Source organism: Monodon monoceros, unplaced genomic scaffold (genome assembly GCF_005190385.1).
Source record: "Monodon monoceros isolate NGI ecotype Baffin Bay Population unplaced genomic scaffold, NGI_Narwhal_1 Super_Scaffold_20, whole genome shotgun sequence".
Taxonomy (NCBI): Eukaryota; Metazoa; Chordata; class Mammalia; order Artiodactyla; family Monodontidae; genus Monodon; species Monodon monoceros.
The window spans coordinates 7977947-7992421 of NW_021703777.1; the positions used below are offsets into that span (position 1 = coordinate 7977947).

A 14475-nucleotide genomic window follows, 5' to 3' on the forward strand; every position below is an offset into this window, starting at 1 on the left:
AGGAAACTAATATATCTACTAAAATAATGTTTTATTTCCCAAATCCGGAATTAAGAACCTGAAGAAAGTGTCTCCATCTTATGTAAAGGTTGTGCTCTGGAAATTCATTTGTAGCGATGCTAAAACTAGAATGGATTTCCCACACTGACATGAGGATTCGATTTCCAGGCCTGTACTAACCTCTCGTTCAAATAAACTATCGTCAGTAAGCAGTCCAGAGTCAGTGTTTTGAAAAACTTTGGCCACGATCCAGTTAGAAACACATTTTACATCATGATAGTACACAGACACATAAAAGGGACACATTTCATAAAATTATTCTTACTTTGGATGTTTTCTATTTTGTTATACTTCGCTTTATATAAAACACTGGTCACAACCTGCTCAACTGGTTTTATGACCACCAATAGGTCATGACCCACAGGTGAAAAACGCTTTGCTAAAAACACATCTCCCTGGCTTGATGTGTAATTAATACTCAGTGACTGTTGCTGAATTAAGATCTATGTTCTCATAGGACAGAGAACAAACACTTTTTCTTCTCTGCCCCACTGCCAGAATCAGCTCTGGGCCAAAGAAGTACAGATTTGGTTGAGCCTGGATGGCACAGAAAATCAGAGAGGAAGCGGGTCCGGATATGCCCAGCAATGGGCGTGAGAATGTTGTTCTAGATGACCGTGGTGGAGCTGACAGAGGATTTCCAGGTCTCTCTCTCTTTTTTTTTTTTTTGAATTTCATTTTATTTATTTATTTATATATTTTTGAATTTTATTTATTTTTTATACAGCAGGTTCTTACTAGTCATCCATTTTATACACATCAGTGTATACATGTCAATCCCAATCTCCCAATTCATCCCACCACCAGCCCCGTCCCCGCTTTCCCCCCTTGGTGTCCATACTTTTGTTCTGTACATCTGTGTCTCTATCCAAGTCTCTTTTAAATATTCTTTTCCTGCTTATACCACAGGATGGTGTCAAGGAGACTCAGGGACCCCTGGTTTGATTTTTTTTTTTCGATTCCTCCTTACTTTGTGACCACAGCATTCTTTATCACCTATATTTTGGTCTCTTCAAGTCAAAGAACTATTATTCTTGGAGGGAACTAGGGAGCATCTCATTCTAATTCAATCCCTCTCCCCAGCTAGTTCTATGCGTGGATGCCCTTTGGATGACCACCTTTCAGTCACTAGGGAGTTGGAGGGGGTGGTGAGGGTGTGCGCTTGTCAGGGAAGGGGAGTAAAGTTTTAAGCAGGGAGGGGTGGGATTGCTTCACCTTCTACCTCTTTTGTATCTTTCCCTACAGTGAGAAGGTCAACAGGAAACTATTACTACCTGTGGACTGGCTGACACAGCCAAGAGCCTCACATTCCACTTTACAGGGGAACCTGGCTGGAGATGTGTTTAGAAGTCACAGGACAGAATCCTCATGCCTGTTACAATATTTAAGTTGTATTAACAGGCCAACTGCTCTCCTTAAAAAAAAAAAAAAAAAGTTTATCCCTTACCTCCCCACGTGGTCAATCACCAGACTGTGTTGATTTCATCTCAGAAAGAGACAAGTCTTCTGAATCTGATCTTTCCTTTCCATTTCCACTGCCGTAGTCTTTCAGAGGGGCAGTACTCTTTTTCCCTGACATCCAGAGCAGTTTACCCCTAATACCCCCACCAGATTTATCCCCCTAACCTAAAAGCCTCCCTGCTTCCCCTCTGTCTTTGGGGTAAAATCCAGATGTCTGAACCTGGCGCACAAGAGTCCTCCCAATCTCAGGGCAGTGAGCCTCTGTCGACCTCTCACTGCACTTTCATAACTCTGTCTGTATGTGCTGTTCCCTCTATCTTAAATGCTTCCACCACCTCTCTCTGCCTGGTAAATACTTCATCTCTCAGCTCAAATGTCATCTAATCTGGGATGCCATCTCCATCACCCTGGAGAGGGGAGTGGCTTCTCCCTCCAGGCTCCCGGACACTATTCACAGCCATGAGCCCGTGCTTAGCAAACGACGCCGAAGTTCCTTAGTTCGGATGCTTGCCTCACCTCCTGGATTTGTCTTTACGTTTGTCCCACCAGCACCTGGCAAGGTACATTCCGGGTGCTCAGTCAGTGGCTGTGTCATCAAGACCATTTTGAGTGCTGACACTACCGTGTGATTACATATTTTAAAAACATATAGTTTGTAAAATTAATTTTGCCAGCTGGAAGCATTCTCAGAGAGTTGTATGTTGATTAGTTTAAGTTATCTTCTTCCCTGCGATTCCAAACTTAATGGAAGTGCAACTGTGCCATGGGTTTTCTCCCACTCTTATTTAGAAAAGAAAATTAATTTTCTCCCACTGCACAGAGGGGGAGCTCTGCCATTGTGCCAGTAATATAAACCCTGTACTTTCTGTAGGGTACAGTGAGCCCAGAAAAGGATTTGTTCAGGCAAGGCAATGTTTGACTATGGCCTTGCCACACACTCTATCTGTTTGTTCTGGCTTGAGAGCAGGAAAAGAAATTTTTTTTTAACTTCATTGCAAACCCAAAGGTTTGGGTGGAGCTTAAAGAAATTTTTGGTTTAGTCACAAAACTATTTTCAATGCAGCTGGAAGCTCTGATTTGTTTTTGAGATTCTTGTTCAGCAAACTGGTGCGTATCATTATTATAGACATAGCAATACCGCCTTAGGGAGGCAGTAGTTTAGAATGTAAAAACGCAGTAACTTTCTTTTTGAGGGGGCTGATATTAGTGGGTAAGAGAATATTTTTGGAACATTAGCAAGTCAGTTTAAATGCTTTCTAATCTTTAGATACTGAAACAAAAGCAAAAGAACAGGGGGATACGTGCAGAAGGGAAGAAGGAAACAGGAAATTGTTTTTATACTAAATTCTTTCAATTATTCCCTTTATTATAACATTCTTAATGGCAGGTATATAATTTCCCCGGTCGTTAACTCTGGATGCGGATTTCTCGAGGCAGGCAGAACTGTGCAGAAAGCAATGCGAATTCGCCTGTCACCTTCCAGCCAGTGAACCCTCCCCCTGCCACAGGAGGGCTCTGCACAGAACGAGGAGTCAAGGACGTGTATCTACACTGCCATGATTTTACACTGGTTTGCAGGAGGACGAGTGACCGGCGAGTGTACAAAGGTTGATGTCCACCCAGGCTTGAGCTCTGTGAGCTTCCAAAACCACGGGCCAGTGCTCATTCAGCCCTTTTTTGAGTGTCTACTACTTATCAGAGCCTATGAGAGGGGCTGGAGATACACAGGCTATTAAGATATGGGCTCCACCTCCCCAGAATTTATAGGCCAGCCGAGAAACAGAAACTTGACATTTGACCGTTATCATAAGAAAAGGGATCCAGAGCTACCACGTACTGAGAGCTCTCCCTAATAAGCCAGGCTTTGGGCTGAGAGCTTCATGTACATTATCTCACTCAATCCTCAGTGACATCTTTGGAGGAAGGTATTACTCACCAGCTTTTTCAAAGAAGAAAAGTAAGTTTTAGAAAGGTTAAGCAACTGGTGGAAGGTCACGGAGCCAGGTGGGGCTGAGAATCACATCCTGAATCTCGGGTCTGTGGAAGCCAGAGCTCCAGACCTTGAAGTCAGAAGCTCGGTGCAGACCCGCAAGTTAGGGGAGCTTAGGGGACGTAAGTGACACTGGGAGTGAATTGTGCGGGTCACACTGGAAAAAGATAATGGACAGGAGAAAAGTTCTCCAACAAAGGCCGAGGATGTGTGAAGGCGTGAGGAAGCACTGCAGGGCTGTGCCAGGCGGCGGCACTAGAGGAACTGAGAAAGACACAGAGACAGACACACACGCACACACACATGCACGCACGCACACACGCACACAGAGGCAGGCACTTGAGTTTTCACCAAGTCAAGGAGTTGAAAATGAAGGAGAGTCCCTTACAAAAACACAGCAGAGTTTATCAATGGTCTCCTCTGGCTGGCTTTTGGCTCCTAATTTTAGTTTCAGGGGCTATTTTAACCTAGACAGCGAAGTTACATTCCTTCCCATCGTCATTTTGCTGACAGCAAAACTACTGAGGTATCATCTTAAGGTTTTCCTGAGCCCTACTTAACTTTTTCTAGTGTTTTGGTTCCATTCAATGTGATCTGAGAAAAGCAGTTCAGTTCTTCATTTTTATTTCTAGGAAGTTCAAGTGTTCTGATTTTTATTCTTATATTTGATGAGAAGGTGCCATGTTTTCCTGACCCCAAACCTTAAAAGGTTTTCATAGAATGTATCCTGTGTCCCTTCCCTCTCCCCTCACCATTTTTATTTCTTTTACTGGGGTCACTTACTTTAACAAATCAACTTCTAGGGCTTCCTACTATTTCTTTTTACTACCCGCGTCCCCACTATTTCCCATCAATATATCTTTTTTATGCAAGAAATAAAATCAGTTTCCACATCTGGCTTCTTGATGATCTGTTATAATGTAGTATCTAGAAAAGGCGAGTCTATAGAGACAGAAAGTAGATTCGTGGTTGCCTAGAGCTGGGATAGGGGGCTTGAGGGTGGCTTTGGTCAGTCTGGGCTGCTATAACAACATACCACAGGTCGTTTGGGCTGCTATATCAAGATACCACAGGTTGGGTGGCTTCAGCAACAGAAACATTTACTTCTCACAGTTCCAAAGATTGGAAGTCTGAGATCAGGGTGCCAGCGTGGCAGGTTCTGGTGAGACCTCTCCCTGGCTTGCAGATTTCCACCTTCTTGCTGTACCTCCATGGATGGGGGGGGGTGGGGAGACTGTCCTCTGGTCCTTTCATCTCCTTGTAAGGGCACCAATCCTATCTCGGGAGCTCCACCTCTACGGCCTCATCCAAATCTACTTACCTCCCAAAGGTCCCACCTCCAAATACCATCACACTGGGGATTAAAGCTTCAGCATATGAATTTGGAGGGGCACAAACATTCAGCCCACAGTAGGGATTGAGAGCTAAAGAGCACAGGGCTTCTTTTTGGGTGACAAAAATATTCTAAAATTGACTGTCAGTGACGGTTGCATAACTTGTGAATATACTAATAACCATTGAATTGTATGCTTTAAGTAGGTGAAGTGCACGGTACGTAAATTATATCGATAAAGCTATTACTGAAAAAGTTATTTCTGGTTCTTGTTAAGGGAAGAATAAATCGTGCTTTTAAAAGGTTTCATATAGTACAAACTATTTTTTGCCAGTTCATTCTATCATCACATAAATATATAAGTATTACAAGAAAAACAGGGTAAAAAGTTTTGAGAATTTCAAGGAATTTGATTCTATGGTATTTGCAGTGGCCCTTCCCACAAATCATGCTTTAGGTCGCTTTCTACTGTTCATCCAATACAATGCAACGGTAGAGCATCACCTTAAGTGTAAGGCACTCTCGCTTCAAGGAACTGAAAGATAATGCAAGTGTAAGAGTAACAAAATCAGAAGGAAAGCAATATGCTACCACTCTTTACATGTGAAGAGTTAGCATTTACAAAGAACTATAATATTCTTTAACTACAAAATTTCTCCTCTAAGTAAGTGTAGTAGGTATTATCATCCCATTTTATAGGTGAGGAAAATGACCTGCCCAAATTCACATGGCTAATTAGCTGTCAGCGTCTGGATATGTTTCTTGACGGCAAGTTTATTATCTTTCCATCGCTTTCTCCACTGTTTAGTGCTGACTCTCTAACGCCTCTCCTTCTTTCAGTGGCTTAGACAGGGTGATCTCTGTAAAATTTAAGAATATCCTTAAGTAAGGTATGAAGGTATCCTTAACTAAGGTATGAACCTTAGTTCATACTATCTTTTTTATCTGGAGTAATTAGCAAATATTGAAACTCCAGAGGTACTGCAACCACCACATGAGAGCAGAGCCCACAGAGGCCTGTCTTGTGCTCAATGATTCTTGTTACTTCCAAATACAGACCACACTGGTGATGAGTCTAAGTTCAGATATTCAACCCCAGAAGGGCTAACCCAGACTTGAGGCGAGGCAGCTTTTAACTCCCTTTTAGACTGTGTTTGTGGAGGGGGGGAGGGCAGGGAGTGCTATCAAAGTGCCAACAAGTTCGGAATAACGCGGGTTTAAGAGATAAATTAACTGAAGGAGTCACCACCACAAGCAGTAGAGGGCTCTCTAACATCACCCAGAAGACTCACAAGCAGGACCATCATTGCCTGGGTTGTTCCCTGGTTAAATCCCACATCATCCCCATGTTCCCAGTGTTTACTTGTTTGCTAAAGGACATTCTAAAAACCAGGGCTTAGAAAGACCAGATGAATTCTGCTGATAAGAAGATTCAGTGAAATTTTCCCATGCTGGATCACTAATACATGTTAACTAATCCTGTTGCTATAAACCTTCTTAAAGAGCCATTGCAATTTAGAAGTATGGTGTGTTTCACCATCATAAAATGAATATTCAATAATGTATGTTGAATATCATAATTTTCTAGGTAGAGTAATGAAAAAGAGAGTTACACTGACATTGTTAATCTCAGTTTCCCACTTTGATAAATAAACCAAGGGAAAAAAGGATGCTAAACATGTGAAAACAGATGTCAATGCATTAAAACCAAAGGAATCTAGATTAATCACTAGTGCTCTTAACGTCATCCTCCATCATTAGTCTTTGTGGATAGAAGATGAGTTAGTGACTATTTGAAAGTTATTCTAGCAAATCAAAATCCTGCTGTGAAGCTGAGGGTTTTGTCATAGACATAAGAGTGAGTGAAGACTTTATTTCTTGGCCTACTGAAGTCTTTCTATACATAAAATGGAGATCCTTACCTACAGATCCATAATCTCTAAGGAAAAAAAAGCCAATGGAGTATGAATCATGCAAAGAGTCTGAGGTCTAAGTAAAGCCTAGAGTCTGATAAAACATACTATCTCTTTAGTGACACAGGGTAAATTTAATACCTGAGAAAAAAACGTTTATTTCAATTCTTAATATAGTTTCTCTACTTATTTATGATATTATTTTATTTCTTTGGAAGAACTTTTTCAGTTGGCAAGAATATCCATATAATGCTATACAGTGCAAATATTTTAGTATTTCTAAAAGTAATTGGGATAATTTAACCATCTCAAAAGACATATAGGATCCATCGTTAATTTAAGCCATTTGAAGTGAACTTTAAGAACTGAGTCCTTCACTCTATAGAGGGTCACATTTTCAATATTCAGCCTCTGCAGTTTTTCTACAGATCATGAGTTTCTGCATAGTTACTCCCACCCTGGAAAGTCTGCAAATTATATTAAGTTGTAAACAGATAGCAAAATACATTAAAGCAAACCCAGGTACTTATTTCCTTCTTAGCCTTCGACCTCATCCGTTAGTCTCATCTTAGTTACAGATAAGCAGTAACAGATTTATCTTCTACATACTTTCACAACATGCTAAGAAAGGCTAAAAAGTCACTCATGGGAATTATAAGCTAAGTAGACACTGAGATGCAAACGTGCCATCTAATAAGATCATATGCTTATATGAAGTTACGTAGGGTAATATTATCCACGCAGGTGCATCTCTATTATTATGCTAATTATACTCTCCATTACTGGATTCACCACAGTAATGTAATTGTAACTGTCTGGTAACGTGTCTGCATCCTCACTAGCATGTGACCTCTCTGAAGCAGAGTTGTGTCTTAATTTACTGGCAGTACAGGGTAGTGTTCGGTCATAAAGAAAATATTAGAAAACACTGTAAGTATGTTTTGTTCTAATAGGTAACACCGACCGTCTAGTAAATGAAAGCATCAATTATGACGGAGACACCTCACGTAAGGTCCTGATATTAAATATGTTATTTGGGGATGTTGAATAGCATAGTGTTTGCATCTTACATCCTAACACCTGCTGTCAATGGCTTTATACAAGCTATACTCATTAACCGGAGTTTAGATCAGTGTTTCTCTGCGTGGACCATTTGTACCAGATTTGCTTTCAGGAAGCTTGTTAAAATGTTGATACTTTCCCTGTCACACCCAGATTCAGATTCAGTAAGTCTAGGGAAGGAAGGCAGCAGGAAGGAGCTGATTTTTAAAAATAAGGTCCCTAGGTAATTCTCATGCACCTAAAGAATGAGAGGCATTGGCCTCTCTGCTCAATACAAACATGAGTGAGCATGAGTTTCTCTAACTGGTATTTAAAGCTATTCTTTCCCTCACCCACTTTTAATTCAGTTTCTAGCCCCTCGGTGCTCTTAAAGAGAATGGAGCAAAGCGTTCATCCCATCAGCCGGCATGTGCGCCACGAGGCTCTGCAACTTTCCTGTTCCGGGCGGGATAACAGTGCGGGCAGTTGGCAACAGTCATCTTTACTAGAGGGTCACAGAAATCCTTAGCCAAAAATGTTGAACTGGGCTCGGAAGAGGCAATCATACTTAGGAACAGGAAAGCGTTCTGCATAAGCACTTAAATTCACAAGAGATCCATAACGAAGTGAACAACACAAACCTACAGGTTCCTTGCCTTCAAGAGGTACATAATCACAGGCAAGCACAGGCCGGAAGTTAAGGATTGCAGGGTAATCCATCAAATTAAGCTCTCAGAAACAGGGAGACAGTGAATGCACTGATCAGCAGTCTTGAATGCAAATTCAAATTACTCCTCTTACGTAGGTTTATTAGTAAGGACTAACAGAGCAAAACAATTTTGGAGGAAATTACGCTGATTCTGTTTTAGCTTTCATCAACTTAGCTCTCTAAACAATATTTTAGCTGAATAAAGATCTGTTTGCTTCTTAACGGTGATTATATCAGAGAGCAGCTTATTACAGAGTTCAGTAATAGCCAATATGCTGATCTAGAAAGGACTTGCGTAAGACACTTAAGAACTGACACCATTATAAGATAAAACAAGGTCCCAACTTTAAAGTTGGAAACCAAATGAAGACTCCGAAAAGTGTACGTTAGTTTTTAGTCTCTCTCAAGTTCCAAGCATGTGGACATTTCCACCGAATTAATATAGACAAATTTCAGATCTATCCGTAAATCACTCTGTGCTCCCTTGGGTTGGGTTATCAATTTTAGAAAAGGAATTCTAGGGACACCCCCATCAAGTTCCCATTACAGTGCACTTGTCCTTACAGTGAGAGGAAAACAACTACACCGTTTTATCTCACAGGGTACATCTGCAGGAACCATTTTCCAAACGAACACTCAATTTCTGTATGCCTTATTTTCATGTTAAAACATGAACATCCAGTAAAATATTGGTGGCATGGTTTTTCAAAATAAAATTCAATTTTTTGTCTAGGTTGTTTTCAATCTTATAGATAAACCACATTCACCGTTTGACTTTTAAAATCACTTCCACTAACAGTTTTCTTAAAGGAAGCATTTACATGGAATCAAATGTCACTGCATGTAGAGCAGGTGCAGCTGAAACAGGATAATATGATTGGCAAAAGTAATTCTAAAAATCCTAAAACACGACCCTAGGAAACTCAGACTTCCTTCAAGCCTCAGTTTTCCTGCTGTGAAACTGGAGGGCTGGACTCCATCACCACGGAGGTGACTTCCAGCTTCAACATTCCGGGACACCTTACTCACATATTAGTTCACCAGCAGTGTTCTTTTTAACAAGCCCTTTGTTTAAATTTACCTTTTTCTGCATTGGTATAATAACTCTTCCACCTCGCCCTCCACAATCCATATTACAATCATTAATGAACAGAACAGAGCCTTGCGCTTAATCATTCTTACAGAGCAGTTTTTTTTTGTTTAAAGATGTCACCTGTGTAATAAACCTATCTAGAATTATTCATGGGGAAATAATAACCTTAACGTTTATGTCCATGTATTATAAAGTACTTATTGATAGAAAATCCTTGCCTAGATCTGAACTCCAGCAGACAGGGCTCCTAAGATGCATTTTTAAAAGGTCTTTAGCCTGTCGACATCCTTCAAAATGAGCTTAGAGCTCACCGCAGCTTCACAACATTGCTAACAAGCTGACTCAGTTTTATTTTAAACCTGCTTGATATATTCTTCACTTTCTGTTTTTCTTCAGCTGTCAAAGCTGTTTTCTTATATTTATTTTCATTCGAGGAAGGCAATAACTGAACAGACTAATCAAGTGAAGAAGATGACATGCTGGCCGTAAGTGTCAGCAAAAGAAGCGATCAAATAGCTACATTTCTCCGGTCTTGGGGAAGCACATTGCGTCCAAGGAACTCTACACAGTTTGCAGCACACTACTGAAAAATGCCAAGGATTGGCAAAGTTACACGGTTTTGGAACATTCAGAAAATACAGAAGAGAACAACGAAACCAAATAGGAAAGCATACTACCTTTGCAGGGGCATGATTTCACAAGCCATCCTTGTCTGGAAATTTGCAAGGGACCCTCACAACTGTCTCTTCCGCGCCCAGCAGGGCGTCTGTATAGGGGGGGCCAGGCTGCAGCGGCTGAGCTGGGCTGGGGGCGTGAGGCTGCAGCTCACCGCTGGAGAAGCAACTTGCCCTGCAGTCAGCCAGCGTCCTGCTGTTCTCAGCCTCCAAACTTCTCCGAGCGGAGCTACAGTGCTATTCGATCGCTGCCTCTCCACATTTCCACCGCAGTCCACTCTGACCTTTGTTCCAGGGAAGCAGCTGAAGCAGCCAGCCAATCAGAGGACCAGCTGCTGCAGGGCTTAAAGGCGCTGCTGCTTTCGCTGCTGCTGCAGCTCCTCGCGGGCTTGCCTAATTCTGGTAACTCGAAACTCTCCTCCGAGCCCTTCCACAGACGGGCTTGTCCGTCTGGGGAAAGCAACCAATAACAGCAGCAAGAGCAAAGGGTCCCTTAACTTCTCAACGTCACAGAGGCTGCCAGCAAGGAAATCCATTTGTCAAGGAAAGACACTGCCTCCGAAACGAAAGGTTTCCGTGACAGAAGGCATGAGCTATGCTCAGTCTCCTTTCTTCCTTAAAAAAAAAAAAAATCAAACCACTAGCACTGGAAGGCGTGACACTTTTCTAGAAGGCACACAGGCATTCTTCTAGACTCCCGCCCTACCCATATTTATTTCCTGCTGATGTCTGTTTACATTGCGGTGGTTACTAGTCACTGGTGACATCTCCCAAGGCACATAGCTCTCGTTTCTGGGGAGAACACACGTCCTAAGACTGCCCACTGTCTCAAGGGATCAAAACGGCTATTCCCACGGAAGTATTTCAACTGATTATTTCTGTTTATCCTTATAAAAGTGAATGTGTTTATTTAAAGAGTCATTTTCCTCTAAGAACATCACCAGCATTTTTTTTGGTTGGTTGGTTATTTATTTATCTTTTTTTTTTTTTTTTTTTTTTACAGGTAACACCAAATCAATTTCTCATAAGGTCTGCTAAATGCCTGTTAATTGTCCAGCTCTCCCTTAGTTTCCTATTCAGTGTGGAATACTAAAGTGTTATTTTAGGAACATAATTGCTCATTCAGAGGTTTCAAACATTGCAACAACAATAGTAAAAATACATTTTAATAAGATTTCTTTCATATCATAGGATTTGCCGAGAGTTACGACAAAGCCCAGAGCACAGCTTTTAGTAGAAGAAAGGGCAGAAAGCTAGAGTCCATGCCGTTCAGAAACAGAGGGGGCTGGTACCACCAAAAAAGTATCCTTCTCCCCTGTATTTTTTCCCAGATTTCTTACAGATCACTCATAATTCTGAACTTAGAACACAAAAAGTCCTTTTGTAAGCGTCTGCTCTCCTTTGCTATACCTGCTAATAAAAATATTTCATTGTCTGACTAAATCCTCTATCATATTTATGAAAATGGATTAGTCATCCTGAAACTTATATTCAGACATTATGATAGAATATCAGTAACTAAAATCAGCCTTTTAAAACAATGGAAGTTAAGTCCAGAACTTACTTTAATTGAAGTTGTCAATATATTCTTTTGTTTTGATTCTAGATTTAGAAATACTACTTGGATTCTCCAGCAACAGTAACTTAATTCTATATATTTGCTTAAGTTTTTTATCTTTCAAAAATGCAACTTTACATCTTGCTTAACACTTCAATTAACTTCTTGAGTTAGGAAATCACTATTATATATCATAATATCTATTTTATTGGTGAGTAAACTTGGTACTAGAAAATTAAGTAATTTGTTCAAATTCACATGGAAAGTCAGTGGCAGAAGAGAAATTGGATTCAGAATTTCTCAGGTCTGCTTCAGAACTCTGCTATATAGCTTAGTGCTTACTCTATTCTACATGAGTTTTTAAAATATTTCACAAGTATTTTTAGAAATAGTTAAAATTCAAATGACAGAAATAATATTTTGTCTTTTCTAATTTTATGAACACATCAATACTACACGGCTAAAATAGACATATGAGTTCAACAATAAGGGACCCAGCATTTCAGACATACGTTAAACCAAACTATAATTTACATTCAATACATACTAGAGGTAAAATACTGATGAACAGGGGCATTCAAATTTAAAATCTGATTCCACATATATTTCCTGATAATTTAAGTCTTGCTATCAACATCCCTCTATCATGCCATATTAGTAGTTAGATGTCAGTGGTCATTTCTGAAAATCGTCTAATGCTAGAACTCAGTAATTAGCTGCCTTTTCAAGTCTCTGTTATTTATTTATAACAATTCCTCCTTTTTCTGGTTTTTGGTCGACTTGGGGGGCATGACTTGATGATCATTTTTGAATCTGTACCTGGACCGCAGCTCCTCCTTTCAACTACACCCCCTGCCAGAGTCCTCGATCACTGGAATAGCTTTATTACTCTACGTCCCACATCCTCACGTCAGCTCTTCACCGTCAGGCAGCAGAGCACCACTCCCTGAACCCTGCTGGTTCCAGCTTCTCAGACTCTGATCCCCTGCCTGCATTTCCTCTGCACGAGCCCCCGGATGTGCATCCCTCATAACCGCCCTGCCCCTGCCTCCCCCATTCCCCCTCCTCAGCTACTCGGCTCCGACCGTCCCTGTCTGCAGAGGACAACCTGCACCCAGACCAACTAATGTGCAACTTTAAAAAAGGCACATTCCTGGCTTTCCTCAGCATTCAGTTATTTCTCAAAACAGGTTCACTAACACCCTCTGCTTCTTCACCCTGTATGCATCCTGCCAGCTGCATGCCCTACTGCCAGGCTGCTAAGACACTGCGAAAGGAAGTCACAGAACCCTGGCGACTGGGGAGATTAAAAGTTCCTGTTATTTAATCTTGGCCTGAACCTCAGTACTCTGGGGGCAAACTTTGTAGCTGTCTTTGACTGATTTTTGACCACTTTCCCACAGAAACTATTGCTGACCTTCTCCAATGGCACAAATCTGAATCTCTCTCGGTCACTAACTACCTTGCCTCCTAAATTTACTAAGAAAGTCCAGATCGTCAGATATGAGTGAGTGCCTTTGATCGTCTTTGCATTAGGGGTTGAAGTACCACCACCGCCCCCGGCCCCCTCCAAACACACCTTGCCTCCTCCTTTTTGACTTCTTCCTAGGCTAGGGGAACATGTCCCCACTCATAGGACTCAAATTTCTTACCCATGTATTGGATCTCATCATTTTATCTTTCCTCAGGAAGAAGCCTCATCTCTCCTCCATCTTAAATCTGTCCCCCTTCCGACAGGCACCCGAATAAGTGCCCCCCAGCCTTGAAAACAGTCCTACCCTCTGGTGACGCAGCGCCATTTCCCTCCCCTTTCCCCTGACAGGCTCCCCAAAGCCCACCTCTGCTGCTCCCACTGCCTCAGAAATTACTCCTCCGCCCCATGCCAATGGACTTCAGACTCCACCACGTTTCTGAAACTGCTTTTAAGGCCACCAATGCTCTTTTGGTCACTAAATCTAAACGCTTTGTCTTAGATGCCGTTCTACTCTCAACTTTGCAGAAACACCCACCTTCAGTTTTCCGAAAGTCTTTCGCTCTCTGTGAACTTTCCTGGGAATTCTCCAAGTGTCCCCAGTCACTCCATCCTCCTTTTATTTCATCTGTCTTTCCTCCTGTCTTACGCCCTTCCTGCCTCACCTTCCAGCCCCGCATCTTTCAATACAGGCATTCTATTAGGACTTAATAAACTGCGCTCTGGAATTACGCTCCTAGGGATTGGTTTCTGACTCTGCCACAGACAGGCAGCGTAAGCTTGGGTGAGCTGTTTAAAAGCTCTGAAATGGCTCTGAGGAATAAATGAAATCATGCATGGAAAACACATAGGATAGTTCCTGGCAAGTAAGTGCTCAATAATTATGAGTATTATCGCCCTAATCAACACTTTCAAAGCCTCATATTATCTGATTCTTAAAATTCTCCTCCTCTCCTGGCCCCTCTTGTTAATGATGTTATTGTTCTCTTTATGAATCAGATTCAAAGCATGAGTCATCTTTACTCTTCCCTTTCCCCTCCTTAACCAAATCTGTTGATTGTCCTGTCACGCCTCTTTAATCAGTAGGCCTTGGTCATCTGCAGTATCATGATAACCTTCAAAACGATCTTTCTGCCTCTATTCACTCTACCCCCAGTGAATACATTTCACTG

General features: G+C 41.5%; 1 protein-coding gene across 5 annotated transcripts in view; it reads right to left on the bottom strand.

The window, feature by feature from the left end:
- The window catches only part of FAM13A (family with sequence similarity 13 member A), a 357629-nt gene that overhangs the window by 89281 nt on the left and 253873 nt on the right, over nucleotides 1-14475 (bottom strand). The window contains exon 1 of one of the 5 annotated variants that reach the window (XM_029235389.1): nucleotides 10278-10563. The exons of the other annotated variants lie outside the window; for them this stretch is intronic. Coding sequence (XP_029091222.1) covers nucleotides 10278-10306 — 29 coding nt within the window. The 5' untranslated portion in view covers nucleotides 10307-10563. Of the gene's footprint in view, nucleotides 1-10277; nucleotides 10564-14475 lie in introns of those variants that run through there. 5 annotated transcript variants of the gene reach the window in all.